This window comes from Hippocampus zosterae, chromosome 3, assembly GCF_025434085.1.
Source record: "Hippocampus zosterae strain Florida chromosome 3, ASM2543408v3, whole genome shotgun sequence".
Taxonomy (NCBI): Eukaryota; Metazoa; Chordata; class Actinopteri; order Syngnathiformes; family Syngnathidae; genus Hippocampus; species Hippocampus zosterae.
The window spans coordinates 13,375,167-13,400,520 of NC_067453.1; the positions used below are offsets into that span (position 1 = coordinate 13,375,167).

General features: G+C 40.9%; 1 protein-coding gene across 1 annotated transcript in view; it reads right to left on the bottom strand.

Annotated features, from left to right (window-relative positions):
• cdh13 (cadherin 13, H-cadherin (heart)) overlaps positions 1 to 17,029 on the bottom strand; it is a 279,370-nt gene extending 262,341 nt beyond the window's left edge. The window contains exon 1 of the mRNA XM_052061852.1: positions 16,747 to 17,029. Coding sequence (XP_051917812.1) covers positions 16,747 to 16,794 — 48 coding nt within the window. The 5' untranslated portion in view covers positions 16,795 to 17,029. The remainder of the gene's footprint in view (positions 1 to 16,746) is intronic.
• Between the last annotated feature and the right edge of the window lie 8,325 nt (positions 17,030 to 25,354).

Sequence of the window (25,354 nt, forward strand, 5' to 3'; positions counted from 1 at the left end):
GGCGGAAGTGACTGTGGCCAGGCATGCGGGAAAGAAGTCGGCCAATCAGGGAAGGGTGGGCGTGTATATATACATATATGGAGAGGGAGAGAGAGAGAGAGAGAGGGAGAGAGAGGACAGGCAAGCTAGTCCGCCAATGGTGAAGGGTGGGCGTGTAAGTGGACGCCTCAAGCCAGTACCAACACTTGTATAGAGTGTGGCAATGTGCATTGTTGCAAAACAACTCCGGTTTTGGTTTCTAAGAACCCCTGAAAATGAATTCGACAAAAAGACACGCCTACGAAGCTCAGTTCAAACTTAAAGCCACCGGTTATGCTTTTGGCATGCGTGCCCATCTCACAGCAGCGGTGAAAAAACAAGTCAAGCAAATGAACTCTGAGCTTGCCATTATTCCCGGAGGCTTGACTAAAGAACTCCAACCGCTGGACATTGGCATCAACCGGGCGTTCAAAGTAAAGTTGCAAACGGCATGGGAACAATGGATGATCGGTGGCAAACACAACTTTACAAAAGAGTGAGAGGCAGCGCTTGGCGAGTTACGCCACAATACGCAACAACGAGAGGGAACGCAGCGTTTTTGATGGATTACGGTACTTGCACAATTGTTCAATTCTTTCTACACACACACGCGCTGCCACCATGTTTCGCTCTGTTCTTTACTTCCAAATGTGGGAAAGCTTCACACGAGAGAAATGTTGACTTTGCTGTTGCTACTCCTTCTTTCCGCTCGGCAATGCGTAGCAACTCACACTAGCATGTGATGCATTCAATGACAACTGAGATGTGCAGTCCTCTGCTTCTGATACAGAAGATGAGGACTTTGATGGATTTCTGGGTGATGATTGATCGAAAAACGTGAGAACATTGTACGATGGCTGAATAAAATACACCCGAACTCAGTTCTGGTTTCGTTGCCTTTTTAAAAACGTGTTTTTATCTTATCTGTATGTCTTGGCATGCTACCGTATGCTTCAAGCTAACGTGTTGGAGTGCGCGCATGCATGCCGTATGTTTAAGCTGGCGTATGTTTTACCACTGTAAAACTGCGGCCATTCGTGCGGTGCGTCCTGTGTATGTGTAAAATACAGAAATGTCACCCATTAATGAGACTGCGGCCATTAGTACGATGCGTCGAATAGTCGTGAAAATACGGTAGTTTCCCAATACTAACCGGAAGAACAACATTTGTTATGATCATCCCAAAACTCAGGATGCAACCCCCCCTCCATGAAGTTTTCCCTTCAAACGAACTTGCTAAAATCATAAAAGATGCACCACCATTCAGGAAGAGACATGTTTATACATTTTCAAATGAAAAGGGTGGCATGTTAATAATTGAAGGGAATGAGGCTCCAACTCCAAACTTGGCATGTAATCAGGATTATGAACCAAATACCCATCTACGTAGGTGGAGTGCGGATAGCGTAGCGCCACATTGCTACATTTAAATGACCTATACATGCCAATGTGAATCTGAAGCATTTTCTTTGTTCACTGCATGAGGAGCGGTGAGAGTTGTGGCACAGTGGTGTAATGCAAAACCCATTATACATAAAAAAAAACCAGAAACATTTTTACAGAAATTAAAAAAAAATAGAAACAAAAAAAGGCATGTTAAATCCAGGACCGATATCAGAAAAGATTTCAAACCGAGTGTTTGCCTTAATGTTGGACAGCCAATCAATCAGCACATTTACAAAGAGATGCTGGAGCAACCTCGCTACTCACCTGGCTGGGTTACATCAGATTTTTAAAATTTCTTTTTACCCAAGCTTGAGGGGGTCATCAAGACTCCGAGGGATTACTTTGAAGGGGAAACTTTTGTTGTTTGGATTTAAAATATATCTTTTGTGACAATTGTCTTGTAACCTTTCTGACAAACTATTCTTACCCATGTCACGTGCAACAACACGCGTTAACTAAAATACAACCTATAGTGTCGGCTTTCCCAGAAATCAATGAGAACCATCTATTCATCCAATTTCTATAGCGCTTGTCCTTGGAGTCTATCCAAGTTGACTTTGGGCAAAGTGCGATGTAAACTCTGGACAGGTCACCAACCAATGCCAGGAATACGCTAACCATAGTACCATAAATGGAACTTATTCGAACGTAAGAAAGGAGAAAGCGTGCCACCGACCTGGCTGATGACATTTATAATAAAGGAACAGACTCTATGATCAAAGTATCTTTCCTCCAAAGTAATTCCATATCTGTCCATATTTGCCACCTCATCACCCGTCTTTAAAGGTCACATTCAGCAGCTGTTTTATTGATTTTGAGTTTTACGCTCAACACCAGTTATTTTCTTTTTACTGTATGCCCTTTATGCTAGTTCATAAAGTTTGATGTATGAAGATTTTATGCAAGGCAACTCGCCTTCAGTCACCATCCTTTCTTATGTTTGTCACCACACGTCACTCGGCATCACGTTGAGAACCCAGCTCACTGATTTTACATTCATGTGATCTGGCAGTTAACTTGTTTGTACACTTGAGAACATTAAACTGTTCCCATTGCCTGTACAGTTCAGAACATAATTTAGAATGGGTGCAGTTTGATCCTTTCTCAGATGGTTCTATATATATTATTATATTCTATGGGAGGTAAAGCAGTTTTATCATCCCGGAACAGATTTTGTTTGACCCAAGAGGTTCCGCTCTATTGACGAATCATTTGGTGGAGCTGATATGCAATGCAGATAGATTAACCCCCTCCTCCCAAAAAAAAGAGAGAGTGACTGTAAATAAGTGATTAAAAACAAGCAAAGGTGGGCAGAGTAAATATTGAAAGTTGGCTGGCGAAAGGGGTGATGGGATTAGCAAGCAAGCAGTGTCAAACGACAAAATAAGGAGTGAGGGCCACAAGTAGTCAAGGATTAGTATAGTGCAATCACAACATTATATATTATATATATATATATATATATATATATATATATATTCATTCATTCATCTTCCGTACCGCTTGATCCTCACTAGGGTCGCGGGGGGTGCTGGAGCCCATCCCAGCCGTCTCCGGGCAGTAGGCGGGGGACACCCTGAATCGGTTGCCAGCCAATCGCAGGGCACACAGAAACAAACAACCATTCGCACTCACACTCACTCCTAGGGACAATTTAGAGTGTTCAATCAGCCTGCCACGCATGTTTTTGGAATGTGGGAGGAAACCGGAGCACCCGGAGAAAACCCACGCAGGGTGATTGCACGCCGGGGAGAACATCCAAACTCCACACAGGGAGGCCGGAGCTGGAATCGAACCCGGTACCTCTGCACTGTGAAGCCGACGTGCTAACCACTGGACTACCGGGCCGCCCATATATATATATATATTAGCGCTGTCAAGCGATTTTATCTAATTAAGAATGCAACTGTCATAATTAATTCAAATGGACTAAAAAATTAATCGTGATTACTCACACATTTTTTATCGTTTCTGAATTTCCTTTTACATTTTTTGTCCTATTCCCGCCCCCCCCCCCCCCCCATTTTAATGCTCTCATCAACATGGAATCATGAATCAGTTTTCTATGTGCCAAATGCAAATATTTACTGAAATAACAATTTCGATTTTCAATTTTACATAAACATTTTTCACTTGGAGCAGTTATTCACACATAATCACACACAATATTACTATCCATCAACAACAGTGAAAACAATATTTTGTCACACAACAGCTGCTTTATAAAATCAAAACAGAGCAATATAACATTATAAAGTGCACATCTAAGGTAAACTGGTACTCAGCCTATAGTAGATTTAAACCATGGTTGCATACTTCGTTTTTCTCAAGTTTACTTTGAACACAGCAGTCTGTTTCTGTATGTTTGTTGAAGAATAACGAGACACCGGACACCAGTGTTCGTTATGTGCCGCTGTATTCAAAACTGCCCGCCGTACAAAAAAAGCGCACGCATTTCCCCGTGCTGCTGGTGCAAATCATTCTGAAAGGTGGGGGGGGGGGGGGCTGTAGGGGGGTCACTCCCCCTAACACAGTCAGGCTATGTTGATTGTGTTAGTCCTTCTTGTGCGGAAGTCTCTGTACAGTTTTTGTGTAGACCTCATTTCGAATGATTACACTTGGTTCGATGACAACACTGGAGACTGTTTTATTTTCGCTAGGTCGCCACCACTGTCAGACAAACAAAGAGAAGCTCCACCCGCTCTATTTATATGGACGCAGAACACTGTAACCTTCCACACAAAATAGTTCCAAACGAGTAACAATCATGTCAGTGGCATACATCGTATACCTGTATGATACAGAGAGAGAGAAGAATAGATAACTTTGGTCTTGTCAGTGGAGCAATCGGGCAACTTTTTAAAAGCGAACTTTCCATTCATAAACTCTTTAAGTATCCGTTTTCGGTGTGGCTGGCAAAACAGAAATGGGCGTGGACTTCTGCAGTGTGCTTGTTTTTTTGTTCTAGTGTATTTATAGAGCAACGTAACATCCGCTTGTGATGTGTGTCGCGTTAATCTCGCGAGAAAAAATTTAATCCCGTTAAAATTCATTTAAATTAATGCCAATAAAAACGCGCTAAACTGACATCTCTAATATATATGTATATATAGAGAGAGAGAGAGAGAGAGATAGCGACAGAGAGAGAGACATAGATGGATGTAGAATTTGTTTTTACCCTTTCGACAGTAACTTGAACTTTAATTGAGTAGAAGTTTAATCGTAGTTTGCTACTATCCATGACTTCTGATTTAAAAACTATCCATCCATCCATTTTCTGAACCGCTTAATCCTCACTAGGGTCGCGGGGGGTGCTGGAGCCTATCCCAGCCGTCTTCGGGCAGTAGGCGGGGGACACCCTGGATCAGTTGCCAGCCAATCGCAGGGCACACAGAGACGAACAACCATCCACGCTCACATTCACACCTAGGGACAATTTAGAGCGTCCAATCAGACAAAAACAACAAAACTAATAATCTATATATTGATTTCATACAATGGGACATCATTGATAAACATTGATTTGGTTTCACCATCTGCGGAAAACTGGAAGCACTGAGTGGCCCGAGATAAATATGAGTTAGACATCCATGCTCTGCAGTATTAACGTCATAGAAACATATAGTACAAGAAACTACAATACATCTTTATTTATATCGCGCTTTCACAACAGTTCCAGCTGCTTTGCCAAACGGTGGGTATTATAAAAGAGCAAAGACATTCTGCAGGAGAAAGAAAAGTTTCCCAACCAAGTGACTTTGTAAGTTGCAGTCATATTAGTTGCTTTTCACAAGGAATGTATGCTTCTGAGTATTGTTATACTGTAGTTTCCGTTTCCAGTTTGCTGTGTGCATTGCTGCAGTCTGTGTACAAAATATCTTTTGCTTAAAGTGCAATTCATGGATATCGCAACACTGAGTTTCAGTGAAGAAAAATGGAGCTTGTGCATTTAATATCTTTACTGAGTGATCAACATGAGCATTTTCCAGGCTGAGGAACATAATAAAATGTATGCGCAAACACAAGATAACATTTCTCAAGTCTTGCAAGATTTAATGAAACGTAAGGTATAAAATATGCACAAAAAATGGCAATATTATGGTCTTATTTCCACCAAGCAGGATTGTTTGGCTCAGTCATTTTCTTCTGTTTCCATCGCAAAAGGTACCAAAATGACCAACCCAAGCAGTCGTTTCAGCACACATTCACGGGATGCTGGTCACAGTGGTATGCTTCTATACAAAAGACTGAAGTGAAATGAAAGCCAACAAAATGGCTCTTTTAAAAATCCTGTGGATCGTGACACAATGGGGATTCTTAAGGCATTTCTTATTTGCAGCCACTGTCAGCATAATGCACTGTATGAAGGCATGTTGATTTTCTTGGTTTGATCATCGGGTGAGTTACACGACTTGTATGTATGTGTAGGAGTATGAATACCCACGACTTTCACCCAACATCCGTAATATTGATTCTCTTCCCACATTCATATACCGTCTCAAAACCCACCCATTCAAAATTGCATATTCAATTTAAATGTATCTCTTCTTTTATTTATAATTTTATCTGTGGTTTTATTGTTTTTGCTTTTGATTGTAAAGTGTCCCTGAGTATGCTTAAATAAAATGTATTATGATTATTATTAATACTTTACTCAACTTAAGTAACATTTTTTGTACTTTACTTGATCATTTACATTTCTGGCAACTTTGATGACACATTTCCACAGTAAAATACTGTATATTTTTTTATATATCTGTCGGTCCTTCCCTCTGAGGTCAGCAGACACCAGCGTCACGTGATAGCCAGGCTAACATTGCTCACTCATCCAGTCAACACACTATTCTTGAACGACACCACTGAAGTACACTAAATGGATGAAATATTTTAAAAATAAATGAAAACACTACGATTGGCTGGCAACCAGTTCATGGTGTACCGCAGCTATTACCCGATGACGGCTGGGATAGGCTCCAGCACGCTCCGAGACCCTTGTGAGGATGAAGCTGTTCAGAAATTGGATGGATAAATGAAAACATGATTAAAATGCTCACCGCTCAATACTTGTATTTTTGGTTCCAATAAATGACATATCAGAATCCTAATTTTGATACTTACCAAATGTCAGCTACATTAAGCCTTTTACCTGAATAACATTCGACCACTTTTACTGAAGTATCGCCTTCAGGTGATATACACAAGACTGGTATGGGGTCACATAATTCACAGAGCTGACACAGCTTTTAAGCATTCCTGCCTACACACACTGCAGTGGAAGTGCAAGACTCATCTTAACTGTACCATGGGAAACTGAATGTCAGCATCTGTACTGTAATTGACAGGTGAGCAGTGCTGCGTATAACCAACAGGCCAACTCCAGCCTTCCTGTTGCCATGGACAGGATAAGGAGTAATGGATGAATGGATAAAACGGAGAAGAGGAGCAGAGGAAAAGTTTTTTTTTTTTTTCTGTGTGCCTGTGACTTGAACTTTCACAGCTGGATCAAAATTCTAAGCAGATGTCAGGTCCCATAGAGGAGCTGACAGCAGCCAGCTTTCACCTAAGAAACACATTTCCTTCTTTTCACCGACAGAGTGGATGAGTGCAGCCACGTGTGAAAATTGCACAAAGGTGGATGTTGTGTGATGGCAACTAATGAGCTGAGGGATACATGCCCGAGTGATGGACAAGCAATGAGAGCGAGGTCGGTCAGCCTAAATGTACGCGAGAGAAATGCTTGCAGGCCATATTTCACTTTTATGGTGCTGGATACCAAAGTTATACAGTGTAACATCATTTCATAAGACATTTTATCTCAGTGTCTTCAACCAGTAAGATTTGAAAGGCACAACAACAACAAATGATGACATTTTGAAAACATATTCAGAAGTACAGTATACTGAAGGTAATGTGATTGTTATGACCGTTAAGGCCTGGAAAAGGATAAGCTGGCTGTATTTTTTTCTTTTTCTTTTCAAATAGGAGATGTGGTTTGTGTTGAATTTAGAATAGTTTGTTTTGTCATGTATGGTTAATGTTGCCATAAGTGTTGATCTCTGAAGGTAACAACACCAAATTGAGGTTGTTGGGTCAATTTGGGCAACAATCTCAGGAAGCAGAAATGAAGAAAGGGAACAGGTGTGCCAAGAATACACAAGAAAGGCAGTGGGGCAGTGAAATCACATGTGTTTCACGGTTAAGTTCAACCATGAGCAGGCTCTCCCGACTGAAATGACCTCAAATCATTTCACACAAAATAACATAAATTTTAAATGTGTTCTTAAGGCCATTATTGGACATTTGAAGAAAAGTAAATCATACACTGTCTTACTGTTTGCTCCCATAGTCCTTAGCGTTTTGGCTAATGCTACATTCTAACAAGAAAAGAACAGTCACAACATCCTCCACATGCACAGTGAAAGCAATATATCATTGGTGCTCATGACATTGAAAACAATTACCGGTACATGGAAATAAAAATAAATAATAGAATCAACACTTTGGCTTACATGACCTGTGTTTTGATGAGATGTAGTTAGGTTTGTCATGCTTCGTGTGTGTGTGTGTGTGTGTGTGTGTGTGTGTGTCTGTGTGTCTGTGTGTGTGCGTGTGTGTGTGTGTGTGTGTGTGTACTTTTTAATGTCCTGCTCTTTTAGTTTTTTTTTTGTTTTTTTTGTTCCACATGATCTCGACAGCTCATTTACTGGGGTTTACCAACAAGATCTCTTTGCCACTCGAGTTTTGTCCGGGTGTCCCTCATTGTCTCATCAGTTTTCTTGTATTTAGTTACCTGATTTCTTTCTGTCTTTGTTGGTTAATTGTCTCTGTTGTTGTATGTTGCTGTTAGGAGTCTTGGTAATTCATTTTTCCTTAGTTGTGAGTTTGTTCAATGTTAGAATGAACATTGGTCCTGGACTTTGTTAATCTCGTATTTTGATACATGCCAATACTATGTTTGCCTTTTTGGTCTTTTGGGATAAAAGTAGTTTTGACACTATTCCTGCTCCCTGGTCATGTGAGCAGGTTTGTAAGCACCCCCCCCCCCCCCCCCACCAAGAAAAAAACAAAAACAAACACCCCCTCTGGTTAGCTGGCAACTGGTTCAGGGTGTCCCCCGCCTACTGCCCGAAGACGGCTGGGATAGGCTCCAGCACCCCCCAACCCCCACCCCTCGCGACCCTTGTGAGGATAAAGTGGATCGGAGAATGGCTGGATGGATGGGCAAAGACCCTTAACCTGCCTGGTTTAGTTTTAAATAATAATAAAATAAAAATAATTTAACACCCTCATTTGTGTTTAAAGATGAGACAGTTGCCAATGTTCATTTATTTTATTTTCACAAGCGGTACCAGAATGCACATTCATTCACGAGCTGATATCGGCCAAAGCTCATGTCCAGACACCCAACTACTGGTTCACTGCTTAAGCCAACCTTTGAATGTATATGTCATACAATTATATACAGCTATTTACAAGCATGTTGGGAAATGCGTGGTTTCACCATCGCCACAAAAAGCTAAGAAAAAAATGATGACATTGTTAGATTTTGGAAGTTGTTTTTCTTTTCCTATTTACTCACGAAACCTAACTTTTATCTCGGTGTTAAATATTTTTTTATGAATGAAGTCCGACCCAAACACATCGATTTATTGTCTCTCTGACAAAATGCTATTAGCAACCCTTGCGCGGTAACATGAGGTCAATGAGCGCATCTGTCTGTAAAACAAATAAAGAAAATCTTAATCTTAAAGGTCAAGTTTCAAATTTTTGCAGTCTGTTAAAATTCATATTGTTCTACTGCAGATTCTTAAAGAATGAAAAATGGAAGGTTTTTTTTAGGATAAAAGAAGAGAGTGTAATCAATTTTGAGTGTGGCTTTGGTTCCCAAAATCCCAATTCCAGGTCTGTTTTGTCATTAGACTCGTTCTAACTTATGTAGTTTCAATCACATGTCAGTGGTGCACAATTTGCGGTGGGACTTTATGTAGAAAAGTCTTCTTTAGATTTGGATAGCCTCAGGGAGGCTATAACCATAAATGCTGTGATAACTGCAAGACAACACGTGTAGCATGATAAATGCAAGGCGTCTGTATGGGGGCCACCTGAGTGGAAAATTGTGTCCAGAAAGCATGCAAAGAGAATGTCACAGAGAACAAATGTAATCTGATGAAAATCAAATCTATTCTGTGCAGTGCTCAGATAATCATGACGGAATGACACCCTTCGCAAGGTCATGTCTCAAGGGGTTGAGTTACAAAGAGGGTCTGATTCCAAGTCTATAAGACAACTTAAATTGTTTGGGGAAAAAAAGGATAATTTCAAATGTAGTCTTTCTCATTGATATATGGAGATGAGGGCACTCCCCTCAATAGGGCTCTCCCAAAGCCAGACTCATCTTGACTATCAGTACTGCTCCCATATTCTTCCCTGAGAAATTGTAGCCCGTTGACTGATATCCCTCCAGATGCACCTGCTTATTTTAATAGTTTGAATTTATGATGCAATAGCTTGAGGTCTGCAATACAAATTTGTTCATGGAGTTTCTCGGGCCACTCTCCTTTTGACAAGTATCTCTTTAAAGTGTTATCTTTTGCTCAAAGTGTTAGTCTGTACAGGCAGAAAGGAAAATATACAGTTGAACCTGACATGCACTGGTAGTTATGGTGACTGACTGGACAATAAAATACTTCCAGTGAAAAAGTGACAGGTGAAAAAGAAACAAGACAAGTGTAATCAAAGATATTAACACGTCTGTGGATCATGTCTGTGAAAACTTAACATCCAAGTTCAATCTAACACAGTTCCTTTGCATATGTTAATAACCATCACTGTCCTGAAGCAAACACACTGGACCTTATTTTCATGTCGGTCTAACTGGAGCACACAGGTGGAGTTTTTTTTTCTTTCTTTTTGTATTTTTAAAGACGTGCACTGTTGGTTTACGGGTGTTTGCGCTGTTGTGCCAACTTGCTTCCCGGCCAGTGGAAGTATGTCTTCTCATTCCTTTTAAATTCAGTACAGTAAAGTTGCATTGTCTACAAAAAATAACACCACACACGTACAGAGCTCAGAATCTGTCTGTCTGCACCTTGGATAAATCCAACAAATTGCTTCTGTATTGTCACTTCATAAAGATTACTCTCTCACCAGCATAGTTTAGGTCATTTTTAGGGAGCAATCAGCCAAACTTTTATGTCCCAGTTGGACAAAATTCAAAAGAGACATTTAAAACCACATAAACTTTGATGTCTAAAAGTTGAAGAAACAAATTTCTACTGGTGCAGACAGAGTAACTTCAAAATTCAATCAATGAATACAACTCCATAAAACTGCATATAAAACGATTTTGATGACAGCTGAACTTATGGCAGCAGAAAAAGCCCTTTAAAACCTCTTTTATTCCCCTCACATGCTGACATGGAGTGGAAAGTGCTATGCTAATTGCGCCCCCCCCCCCCCTATTCTTACCGACTCATATACTGATGTGTATACTCAGCGTCCAGTTCACTTACCCTGACAGCCATTTGGTCTTGTACATGCATAAAAATAAAACTGCGCCAATACGTGCACACTTCATATCAATCATTTTAAATTGTATAGTCGACTGATCTTTGAGTGCCACCTATGCTGGTCAAGGCTTGCAAATAATAACTTGCACTTTGTTGCCATCTAGGCTACACCATCGGTACAGCATGTAGGGAGGAAAGACAGTTTTAAGAGTTGGATAGAGATAAGCAACTAAGATGTGATAGAGAAAAGCACATGTCGAAATGAGTTGTAAAAACTATTCAGCTATGTGACAATTCTACCAAGCAAAACATTGAGATATGTTTTCAAAAGATGTGATTGTGGGCTAGATTTGACAAAGATAATGAGATGGGGGTGGGGGGTTGCTGAGAAACACTGTGGAGACAAACAAGTGGATGAAATGGGTGTGCTGGAGTGATTTCTTGAGTGCTCAGTTCTGTTTAACAACAGAGAAGGATGTGATTGCTTCACAGAGACGCTTGCCGAACAAAGTGCGGGAGAGAATGCAAAAGTGAGAGTGTTGCCTTCAAAAGCATTCACATCACCGTCACATTCACACCTGAAAAAAAGGCACACTGCAGCTTTAAAGTCAAGGTGATAATGATGCATCTAGCTATTATCTCAAGCTTCAAAGATAAGATTTATCATTCTCGGCTAGCGCACGCTTTTCAAATTAAGCCCTGTTTACTTTCTTCAAGTCAGAATTTGCACTTGAGATGAACCCTGAATCATCTGTCCAATAACACAGTCAGAACTATTTGGTACGGAATGGAAAATTAATACGAGGAAAATTAAACAATCACAGTGGATTAATTCATGAGAGGTGGCATACACAGGTCAGTGGGTACAGTGTGCAACTTTGAGGAAGACTACACCCTAATATTAACTTTGGTAGACTTAATGGGTCAATCGTTAAGTTTGAGCTCAGGCTGGGCACAGCAATAGATTAATTGATCCTTGAGAATTTGATGAGTTATGTTCAAATAATTGTTGCGCAACCATCTCTGTTTGATTGATTACAGATGGCATCCAATGATCTCTGATGACATCACCTACTGAAAGGTTGATCAACACCCTTTCAGGGCACACCACCTTTGGACGGCATTTTACTGTTCAATATAAAAGAAGCAGCTCAAAATAACAATCTTGCGTCAAAACTATTTTCAAGTATTCTTTGAAAAATGTATTTAATCATAGATTTGCCCCAAACGGAAGTATTTTACAGAAATAGTCCTAGCGTGTCGCTGGCAGCTTTACGCACACCAAACATAGCATTGAGAGAATGAAAAAAAAGCATGGTTTAAAAACAAAAACAAAAATGCCACCTGCCAAATGGAGACTTGTGCATGTTGCAGGAGAAGAGTGGGGTGGAGGTTGGGGGGGGGGGTGACCTGGCTGGATGCGCAAAGAAGACAGGCTAACAGAGAGGGTGAGCGCCTCATGAATATGTGCAATGGATTACAGGGGGTGTTTGTCACAGGTGGCTGAAGGGGACAAAAGTGTGAGACGGCGAAAGGGGTGCGAAGCAAGAATCTATGTCTCACACACATTTTCAGGGGAGGATTACATTTCATCTTTTTCTTTACTTTGGCTTCTCCAGTATGTCACCTTTATCGGGGGCTTGTTCATGTGCTTGTCTGACAACAAAACTGACAAGAGGACAATGACCTGAGATGAAAGCGTGATCAACTGGAGCAACAGCGCGGCATTTCACTGCTCTGTCCGTCACACATGAATTTAAAATCCTCCATGTCCTCTCCTATGGTTCCTCACAAATAAGCCATTAATCCAGCCAGCTTTTTCTCTGTTGGTTTTTTTTCCCCTCTCCCTTGGCATGTTTTAGGATCTCAATGCGCAATTTCCATTGGCGTTTTGCATAATTAGGCCACTTCCAGCATATTCTAGTGGAACGCTAAGGGGACATGTTTACTTTAATCACGACTCTCGCCGTCTTCATTCCGCCTTCTCCGCTCATCCATTTACTCCCTCCCTCAGGTGGTAGAGGTAGCTTTGTCAAAGGGTACAAGATGGAAGAAGTGTTTTTATTTTTTTCTTTTACTTCAAAAGGTCACACCTCCCGCATTGAGTTAAGAAAGCGTTTGACCTTATAGTGTAGCACAGCTCACTGATGCTCAAGCACTCTCGTAAGGAAAACTGCGGCTAAACATCAACCCAAGTTACAGCTCTCCTGTCAACACAGGAAAAACGTATTGTATATGCAAGGAACGGCCAGGATAATCAATTCATTGCACACCTCTTAGCTGTGTTGCAAAAAGGTCTTTTGTTTATTTATTTATTTACCTACTTACTTTTACACATAAACATGTTGACATTGAAAAACAATGATGCGTAGGTCAGACATGGTGAGTAGGGATTACACAAAGAAAACTAAGAAATCAGAAATCTACTGTTGTCACAGTGTCGGTTGGCTTTCGATTTCACTAGCTAGAGGAAGTTAAGCTGGATCTATATAGCACTCCACATTGACTTAACTCTTCCAGGCAACATTTATCTAATCAGTACAACACTTTATTTAAATTTTGTTCCATTCAGCATTCATTCTTTTTTTTGTACTGTTAAATACCAACTGGCCATCCTGAGCACAAGAGCATGCAGCAGAGCCTTAAATCACGCATATATTATGTGCACAGCACACAATAAATAGCACACCGTATTTTTAGGAGGGTACCTTGTTTTGACATCTCTTTGGTTAACTCATTCAGTACCAACCAATTCTGGACCAAGTCTGAAAAGACGTTTAAAAACGTCTTTGGGAGTGAATGAGTTAATAGTTGTAAACAATTTAACATACATATATGTAAAGACTTGTCTTTACATTATAGCATTACATATATATATATATATATATATATCAAAGGCAATTCTGGGTGATGCACAGTACTGTATACACACTACTGTATGTGTAGAGGTGAGTTAGTTGAAAGGATGGATGAAAGAACTCATCCCACCATAATGACTGGTGTTTCTCATTAGCATTGTCGTACGCCTTTGGAGCTCATCTCATTGTTCCTGTGTAACAGTCCCCATTATTAAGAAAAAAAAAACAGGAGTAAAAAAAGCACATGGGTAGACCGCAGGACTGAAAGGACACAGATCCCACACACAAGTCTTCTCGGGAGGAATAAGCTGCCAGAGGTTGTGGCAAAAATGATTCATTGTGACCTGTCACCGACAAGGCATGGTTACATGGATGAGGTTCATAGTGGGGAAACTCCAGAGAAGCAGAAGGTGCACGTATTGACTCAACATCCCTCTTTGTCATTTGAAAAAGGCTGTAATTTATGGCTGCAAATAGATATAAAAATGACAAAGTAACCGTTTCAAAACTAGATGCACATTCACAGTCGTACCTGCTGCTCCAGATGCGGCCAGGCAAATGATTTTTTAGGCATTGATTGTAGCACTGTGAACAGCCTCTTAGCCAGGATTAACACATTTACACTTTCCGGCACTTGTACATTTGCATGTACCTTCATGTGCCCCATAACCAACAGCTCTGTACTTTCTCAACAGGTGAAATGTGCACACAGCAGGTAATCTCAGCATCAACCCACTGGCTGCCGTGGGCATTTTTTTTTTAATTGCCCATGCAACTTTGATTTGCTTCTTCTGTTCGCCATGTACATTATTTGCATTTTTGATGACATCAGACTCACATCGGTATCACGGATCTGTCCGATGACGCCACGGTCGCATTGGTAGCTGTACATTTATATCTTTGTGTCACTTAAACCATGCAATGAAAATCCAGCACAAGACAAAATGGAAGGAAGCCGTACCATAATGAAGAGTGAGTGTTTTTGGTATACAGTTGTATGTTTGTGTCATGTCGCCGGCCCCATCCAAGAGTAACTGTTTTGAATTATTCTTTCCCCATCACACACTCCATTTCTCTCCACTCGCTGTGCATGCAATGCCTCAAACAGGACCTTTAACAGCCCATTGAACAACATGCCGATGAAGTGCATATCTTCCAAAGGCAAAGTACAAGCGCAGGATTTAAACTGTGATTAAAATCACAAAGTCTTAAAAATGTGAAACATTAATGCGGTAAGCAAGATGAACAAAAGGGGGTAAATAAATTTGAATCGCAGTCGGGCTCGGAAGGGTAAAAAAAAAGAGAGGTGGGAAAGATTCTTCCACCTGCAGCTCCCAGCTGTGCTGAGCATTTTCCGAACCGGCGCTCCGCGCTGTGAAACTATTAAGCCTTTCATTTGGAAAAAAACAAGGATTCATACAGAGAAGATGAAAACATGTGTAAAAGGCTTATTTTGCAGTGGGACTTTACAATAATAGATTCTATAAATAATCTCCTTTGATCCCATTTTAACTACCCAGTATTGATATGCTTTGTGAAAGAAGACACCAAGTTGGCAATCCTGGTGCAAGTGGAAGAGTATTTGCATGCATTTTGTCAACGCCAATGCAAAAAATGTGACGATGTAGACTGCAGAGCTCTGAAGTGATTGTGTAAATGATTCATGTAATGATCAGATTTACTGGGGAATTATGCAGATTTATCAAGGATCTTACAGTTTCTATTTACACTCTTGAGCTATAAAATTAAGTACAATGTGCAGTCATGTAAAACAATGTTCAACAGGTGTCTTACAAATGTACACCACAAAAAAAATGGATCAGGTGTACTGTATCTACTATTGAGCCTATTGAAATGTGTTTCTGGGAAGTGGATTTTAGGTACATCCCATTCCATGTCATGTATATGTATTGCAGGAATAAAAAGAACCCAGCTCCTTTTTGATCTCCACAAATGTTTCGACAAAGTTGATCGACGTGTTCAAAAAAGTGAACAATAATAAACAGTGTATGCAGTTCATTGTTATTCATGCTCGTACGATGCGCATGAGTATGCAAGAAGATTTCTGCTTTGAAAGCCTCCGGTTTCTCTGACAAAATCAAAACTAACATTTTTGTCAAACAATAAGACATTTGTCAAAGAAGAAGACATTTGGATTGTTGGTGTCCGTGGAGTGCAGGTATAGTTTTACCAGAGCATGAAAAAGTGTTTCATTGATCGCCATAGTGTATGCCAAACTATGAGCTAGGAGGTCAAAGGTCAGGGCAGTGGTCATTGTCAAGCAAGACAACCTCAGAATTGAACTTTTAAAACTGAGGCCAACTCTGTTTTTCGCTGCCGTCACATTAATACCTCTCCAAAAACAACTCGGGGTGCCTTTTCCTATTTATTTATGTACTTACTTTAAGATCAGATCAAACAGGAGAGCGACTCCATCACAGTGGAAAATGAAGTCTTTATTCAGCATCCCAAGAGACTCTTTCGTTGAGGAGCGAATGAAATACCCAAGGGGTGCAACAAATACAGTAGCCAGCTATAACTCCCTGGTTCTGGTTCTTTTGACAGCCCTCGCCCCCTCACTCACTTGGTCCTTCTCTTTCCCCGTGCCAGAAAGAGGCAAAGGAACGTTCAAGTTGGTGTCTGAGTGGAATATAGATGTGACTGGCGGCCAAGGGCTGAGGACCAAGGAGCTGCGCACGCTCACTCTAATTTACGCATCCACATCTCTTGTTCTGGTTTGATTGTTAATACAGAATGCAGATAAAGCTTTTACCTGCTGTGACCGTGAGAAGTTGCGGTGACATGGTGAACGTGTACACGATAGCCCAAAGCATCATTGGCTTTGTGCATGTTCGGAACAAACTTGTAAAGAGATCGCCAACTGAAGACAAACATACCCGCGCTCGCATTCTTACCTGGTGGAGGAGTAAGAGCAAAAAAATACGGACTGCGGTCTCCATCATGATCGATGTAAATTTCTCACGGCGTGGAACGGACACGGGCTCAGGACAGGGCGACAGATGCAGCCTGTGCCGTGCTCATAATTCCACAGTTCGAGCGAAGAGAGACGAGACGAGACCGAGTTTCGCCGCGCGCGCCGCCAGCTGCCAACTTGGCCCCAATAACAGCTGCACTGACACCGACACTGTGTCGGATAGTTCAGGCAGACCACCGCCAACGGATTTATGAAGGGGGGGGGGGGGGGGGGGAGCAACGTCGGAGGAGAGGGAGGGGGGCGTGGAGGAGGAGGCGGAGAGACGGAGGAAGAGGAGGAGGGAGCGAAGTAAACGAGAGTGGACTCTTTTCCGCTGGTGATGAAGCTGAGTCCACGTGACAGGATTTCGTTGCTGGACTTTGATGATCACTGCAGCCCGTGGACAATTGTGTGATCATTTCACTCGAACTTTGGATCTATGTCTGTTTCTTCCTTACGGCAGAGTAGCCCCATCGCTACGGGCGGGCCATGGGGCCCCTGCCAGCCCACAAAGACGCATGGAAAGCCTATTGACGAGGAGCACGAACAGAGTTCGTAAAATTAAATAAAAGAAAGAAAATGATGTCTTTTGAGTGTTAAATAACGCCCCGCCCCACTTCCCGTGCAGTTCATGTGCCCACCTTAAGCAGGGATGGCGATGCACCGGGGCTTTGCAAATAGCCCGGTCAGAAATCTGTGTAAATAATTATCAATTATATTTATCAATTATTCTCTCAGACGCCCACTGTATCAGTTCAGCACCACTTTAGAGAATTTACAATACAATACAATACATGCTGCCCTTAATGCTGGGTTTCTGGCGACGGATCTCACTACGTTCTTGTAATGTGCATGGCAGGCAGGAGCGACCTTCGAAGGGAAAACTGAGGGGCTAATGTTGGGCACCCTAATACAGTATCACAGTTTGCACGAGGAAGGCAACGCCAAGTATACCAAGTTTTTTTTCTAATCTAATAAAGATAATGATTATTACATTTCTTTTTTCTTTCTATTCGTATCAATTCCGATGCACACATTTTCAGCTCATCTAGAGTGATATTAATAAAAGACAATGAAGAGTTTTACCTTGTTTAAACTTTATTTAGCCAGGAATGTCCCATTCAGAGTAAAAACCTCTTTTTCAAAGGAGTTCTGGCCAAAGGTTGCAAATAAAATTAGAATGACAAATGACAATGACAGCCAAAACCAATAAAATAATGACTTTATGTGGTGCATGTGCTTCCAATTTACTTCCTCTTCATCAAAGTGAAATCGACCAAGTCTTTTGTGACACTTGTTTCCTTTGGCACCAAACTAATTTATTTTATAACAGATATGATTATGTCATCGGTATAAATGTGCACAATAGCATCGGACATATTTGTCCCAAATAATTTATGCACATAATAAATAGGAGAGGTCCGAATAGAGAACCCTGTGGAACCGCCTTGTTGTTGCTCACAATTCCAGAAGACAAATCATGATATTTTATACATTGGATCCTGTCGCAGGAAACTGCATGATACGACAGACCAAAACTGTGTGTCTTGACACATATCAAGACAGATTTTTATGAAGCGCAACAACGATACTGTTATTCACCTTTGTAGCAACAGTGAAAGTGCTGTGCTTTTTCCTAAAACCTCGCTGCGTTTTTGAAAGGAGCTCATTTGAGTAAAGGTTTTTTTTGAAGTTGATCACACACAAGAAAAAAAATGTCACATTTCACTCATACCCACGAGCCTGACAAATTAGGGGATGACAGGAATGTAGCCTTCGACAGAGAAGCAGTAAGAAGAGGAAATCAGGCGTACAGATTTTAGAGGGAAAATCCAGCTGGGGTGGGTTTTCTCTCACGAGCCCAATGTATTTTATTTGATCAGTAAAATTATATTAGCTTACTTTTTCAAATTTATTAATTTGTTTTGGTCTATATAAAATTAACAACTTTAAAACCTCCCCCTGGAGATGAGGAATATGGTGGAAGCCCTCCTCTCCTCCCTTCTTAAATTGGTGGGAATCATAACAGGGACCGGCGATTATTAGTCCATTCAAAATCATTGTAATTACATCTATAATACTGTGACTGTAACGGAAATCAGTCTTCCCCATAGTGTACGTGGACATCTCTACTTAGGCCCACTTTTTGGAAGCATAAAAAAATCACAAAACAATTAGCCTTTCCACGGCTGATTTAAAAGAGCAAGAAATGAGCAGCTTGCGTGCAGGTTTGTTACCGTTTCTGTCACGTCTGTTTGATTTCTTTCATAAGTCACCAAGATAAGCAAACACAATGCAGAGGCTTTTTGTAAGATGAATTGTTTATAGGTTGTGATATATTAAATTTAAATCTGCAAGGGTTAGCTCGACTTACTTTTATCCCGAAGTCCACCTCTATGGGGTCCATCACCGCTTATCCAAAAATGAGTTACCGGTACTTTAAACTGTCACACTGGGTTGAAGGGTCAGCCTCATCACTGGAAGCGTGGTGCTGCGAATCTTTGGAATTGTGTCAGCCGATTTCCGGGGCCTGTCTCTATTTATCCAAAATTGACACACATGAGCTGATCCACTCACACCGTGACAGTGCCTCATCTCTGGCTGGACCGAATTAAAGAGTTCTCCCTGCGATAGGAATGTGCATATGAATTTTGGTGGTGACTGGTGAACGCTTCAAACACTCTGTGACAATAGAACTTGTCAAGCCAACCCGGGAAACAAAACATTACAATGCTTGACTCCCTGCTATGAGGTAGACAGGCTGAGAAAAACTCCAAGTCAACTACCAACAGAGGGCAAAAGTCATCATAAAAAAGCCATAAAATCACTATGGATTCTTTTTGATTTTTAGTGCTGATATCATTTTGACATACAGACCTAAGATATAAGCGCCGATGTTCAGCCCATCCAAGTGTCCTTTTAAAACATTATATGTCATGTTTCGGTTTGTGACCAACAGGTGGCACTGTAGGGCTCTCCCTGCAGCTGCACACCTGTTGGTCGTTATGTAATTAGTGCTTTAAAAGGACTCCCAGCCCGGGCACTCATTGTCGGGTCATTGTTGCTGTTGGCTACTGTCATGTTTGTTTGTTGCTGTTTCTTTGCTGCTGTCATTTTTGTTTGTTCAGTCATGTTTTTGTTATTGAGAGTTTTTAGTTTTTGCCATGGTATTTGTTTGTTACTTTGGATTCGTTTTGTTCTTCGGTCTTCGTTTTGGATTTAGTTTTCTCTGTTTTAATACAATTCTTCAAGTACAACCTGCTCCTCTCTCGTGCCTGCTTTTTGGGGTCCACCACCACGCAATGTGACACTAAACTGTACTTAATAGAAGTTGATGTCTATGTTAAAAGGAAAGATATTTATATGGGCAGAAAAAAATATTTCAAAGTTAAAAAGAATGGCACGCTGAGTACAATTGAATCTTTCTTGAATACCAAGTACCTGTGCAACTTCAGAACCGGTTTGTGTCTCAATTGGAACAAAAGGCATTCCTGCTAAGATCCAAAGGCAGAATCAGAAAGATGAAGAAAAACACATTGGATTTGTCTTTTTGTGGCATTTGGAGACAGTTTTTTAAAAAGATAACTGAAGATCTAACATTTCCCTGCCATATAGCAGCTAGATCAGAGCAGGTGCCCCTTGAGAAATAAGAAAAAAAACTGCACTTGCAGCTGTGTGACTGTTGTTTGACATTATTATACACTTCAAATAATTATTTAGCAGGAAGGGGGAGGAAGTCTCCTATGGCTATGCCTAATATACTTCTGATTTATCCTTTTTTTTTCAATTATTTGTTACAAAATCAAGGATTGTGCCTTTCTTCCACTGTCAGATTTGAATATCATACCGGTCAACTTTTTGGAGCGCCAACCTGTATAAACTACCAAAAAAATCATTATAAAGAGCCAAAAATCCTTATAATATACCAAAGCATTTTATATGTCAAAATAACAGCAGAAAAAAACCCACGACATTTTCAATGATATTTATTGTAGATCTCCATTATACAATGTCTGGTTAATGTTTAATCACCATTCTACTTAGTGGCATGACTGTGTTCAGAGTTGTATTCCTGCGTTACTTTTTTCACCAACTCCAAATGATTAGGAGTTGGTGAAAAAAAAAACGGAAATGTTCAGAATCCGTATGATTTGTGAGATACGGCCATATACGTAAGATTCACCACAAAATCCATATGAACTATGGCTAAACCGTATGAGTTGACAGGTATGGAATATTGTTATTAATTTCTGAATAACGCGACTACAAATGAAGGGTAGCAAGCGAGTGTTTCAGATTTAGACTTGGGCCATTCCACACAACACACCCGATTATTCAGCACTTGCCTTCCATGCCTAAAGGTCGGCTGTCTGTTAAAGTAGACCATCAATCTTTCTTCAGGGGCTTCGCTGTCAGAGATCACACTTAATCTTCATGCAAAGTACCATTAACCTCCAACTCACAGACAAATCATCAAGACAGAATCAGATGGATGAGGCTCCTTTCCCCCGTGCAGACGGTAAGCCAAACAACTCTGAGATATACTTCAAACTTTCTCCATTACTTTTTTCCTTTTATCTTTTCCCAACGTTGCATGGTTCAATGACAAATGTATTCTCTATCCATCTTGAAAATGACTCAGGACAACGGTTGATCCATCACCTTTGGTTGTGTTGGGCCTTGGTAGTTTATTCCATGCAGGAACATGATCATATTCTCCCCTCTTTCCTCAGTGAATGTGGTACATGAAAGGGTGAATTGCCTTCCAGCTGTTTTCTCTGCCATTTTCAATGAGCGAAAAAGCATTGGTGTTATATGAGGTTCATTCAATAAATAAGGTGATATTTTTGGTATAAGGGCTTCACATACAGATGGGAGCTTACCGGTACTTTATTTTTCCAACGTAGTCTCCCAGCACTGTCACACACTTTTCCCATCAGTACAAAGCTTCCACATTCCCTCAGCATAAAAATCTTTGGATTGATGTCTCATGCCAGTCGCTCACAACACTTTTGACTTCATCATCACTTTCAAACTCCGTGCCTCTCGTGAATGCTTTGAAAAGGACCAAACAGGTGGAAGTCTGAAGGCGCAACGTCTGGACTGTAAGGGGGATGAGGGAGCACCATTTGGGCTGCTGTGTGAGGCCTTGTGTTGTCATGATGAAAGATGACCCCTGCCTTTGTTCTTTATGTCATAGGTATCAAACTCGGGTCCAAACTGTCCTGCATGTTTTCCAAGTCTCCCTGTTGTAACACATCTGATTCAAATGATCAGCTCATTAGCAAACTCTGCGGAAACGTGACATTGACCCTGTTCATTTGAATCAGGTGTGTTGCAACAGGGAGACTTGGAAAACATGCAGGACAGCAGCCCTCCAGGACCTGAGTTTGACACCTATGCTTAATGTATTTCTTGACCTGCCTCAGCAGTTCACAGTAGTTGGCACAAAGTTTGAAAGCGACGATGAAGTCAAAGGTGTCGTGAGCGACTGGCTGAGACATCAGTCCAAAGATTTTTAATGCTGAGGGAATATGGAAGCTTGTGCACAGATGGGAAAAGTGTGTGGCAATGCTGGGAGACTACGTTGAAAAAAACCAAAAGTAAGCTTATATCCGTATTAGAAGTCCTTAGATCGAAAAATTCACCTTACTTTTTGAATGACTCTCATATCATATTGGACTAATATCTCAAGTGATATTCTTGGCAAAAATGAGCAATGTCAGCTACGGCAAAGCCAGTGGACAGAATTCTGATTACTGAAATGTAATGAACAAGACGGACAGACAGACAGATAGATGTCCACAAACCTGAGCTGTTGTTATTGTGGCTGGGGGGTGAGGTTATTATCTTCTCTAAACTAGTATTCAGAGTTGTAGTTGAACTACTGGTGAACCAGTTGAGATGGTTTGCTCTCCCAACATCCCACAAAACAACATAAACATAACACAGACACACACAAAACATTAATGCACGAAAAAGTCCCAAAGTGTCAGATGTTTCTTATGAGAGCTTGTGTGATTGTGTGACTAAATTATGAAGTTGTTTTGTTGACTTTATAAAGGAGCAGAAGCATCTTCAATTATGGTCAAGGGTGTCTTACTGGCTGCCTTTGTGTACCTACCTCATTGACCCAATTAGAATTAAAATGGGTTGAACATTTCCAGACTTTTTTCTATGGGACATTTAACTTGATATCAAATATTTTTGAAGTTGGAGACTTTTCATCATTTCAATGTTAAATCAAATATGACCAGAATTCAAAACCAAGTTATTTCACTATACACCAAACACGTGAATGTTGAAGAGGACAAAAAGTAAATTAAGTTTTGCATAGCAGAATAACATTGCCTGACAGAGTTATGAATGTCGCCATCTCACCTTGACATTACTGATACCATGCCAGGGCTCTTGGGGCAGTAAACTACTTGCGGCTGAATCAAGAGCCTCCGTTTTGCTTAATCTATAATGGCTCAATATTTTTTGATACAAAAATGTTCATGCATTTAAAAAATGAATAAACGTTCTTAAACATGATCGGCCTACCTCCACGTTGATAAAAGATGAGGACGGTTTGACACAATTTTCTTTTTATTATATCATTAGATCTCTGGGCAGGATCACTGCAGGATTTCCGACTCAAGACAGCTTTGCACGTTCCTCCAATTATGTCTCCAAGTTGAGGCTCCATCCATTGTTCAATATGTTAGCTATTTCAAAGGTGGCACGTCATATCTATCTATTGTTCATGAAAATCTGTGCTCGCGGTGAAGACCGAAGAAACTTCAACACAAAATATAATCCTTATTTCTTGCACACAAACAAATTTTTTTGTGCAAGTTCTTGTGAGGTCAAAACACGGAAGCGTGGGAGGAAGTTGACCCTGGAATTCCCAGCCTGCCGAGCAGCATTGTGTTAACAGTTGCTCAGAATTACATTTTTATTGTTAATGTTAAGCGGCCCGGTAGTCCAGAGGTTAGCACGTCGGCTTCACAGTGCAGAGGTACCGGGTTCGATTCCAGCTCCGGCCTCCCTGTGTGGAGTTTGCATGTTCTCCCCGGGCCTGCGTGGGTTCCTCCCACATTCCAAAAATATGCATGGCAGGCTGATTGAACACTCTAAATTGTCCCTAGGTGTGAGTGTGAGTGTGGATGGTTGTTTGTCTATGTGTGCCCTGCGATTGGCTGGCAACCGATTCAGGGTGTCCCCCGCCTACTGCCCGGAGACGGCTGGGATGGGCTCCAGCACCCCCCGCGACCCTAGTGAGGATCAAGCGGTACGGAAGATGAATGAATGAATGAATGTTAATGTTAATGTAAATTTTCCCAGTGTGGGACAAATAAAGGATATCTTATGTTATTGCTAATTATTCCCTACCAGTAGGAGCAGACTTGTTTTCATCCACCATTTTTATGGAATTATTTTTCACTCGCTCTTGGACTATTAATACTCAGTCATGGTGCTGAATTCATTTTTACTCAGTTGTATGAATTTTTTAACAGACAGTAAAGACCACTGTGATCATAAGTTGAAGTGAAGCACTGCTTCACTTAAATAGTTTTGGAGCTCAAAACTTGCTATCATGTACTCCTGCTTGTGGCACATCAAACGATAAGATATTTGCTTTCTTGTGTAGCGGAAGCAGCGGGAACATAGTGCAGTCATCGTAAATACAGGTCTATATGGCCTCTGCCATTAACATGCATAACTATAGTCCTTTCGTGCCAAATGAAAGTTAAATACATGCGTTGGCAACGCATTTCTCCACCTCAAGTCAGGTAATGCATCAAAATGAGCCACGCTGGCGTGATGCAAAATGATTTCACAAAGTGTTTCAAAATACTGTGGATGATACCGACTAATTCTTTAACATCATAACATTGTATCATCGACTCTAATTTCAGGATCCAATTGAAGGCACTTTCTGAACTAAGACAATTCAACAAGCCCTTTGCACTCTTTAAACCTTGAGCTGTAGCACAATGTAATCATGTATACATGTTTGCAATTATTCACATTCATTGGGATAATCAACCGTAACAACACCACAAATACACTGGGGACATGATGAGCTAATTAACTCCCTGTATCTGATTCAAGCCACAAAACCGACTCCCTCTCTCTCTTTTTCGCTCTTCAGCCACATAGCATAAATAAAATAACACAGCAGTTGTCTCATTGGGAAGCACAGAGGCCCACTGGTCAGCACCGCTGATGCACAGCAAGGTGATTGCAAATTTCGACTTGGGCCTTTCTGTGTAGAAATTGGATGCTATCCTTCTCCTTGTGTGGGTTGTCTCCTGGGACTCTGGCTCTCTCCCGCAGTCCAAAAACATGTATATTATCCTTAATTTTACACTTATATTTCCAAGGCCTGGCTGAACTCTACACGCCTTGCTTTGAGGCGTGTTAAATTCCATTGAAAAAATACAGCAGGAAACGGCAAAAAACATGCGCTACTGAACACATTGGTCAGAACAAGACATACACACAACAACAACAGGAAAACATGGGACACATCTTGTTCAAAGGGTAACATTGGGGCAGCA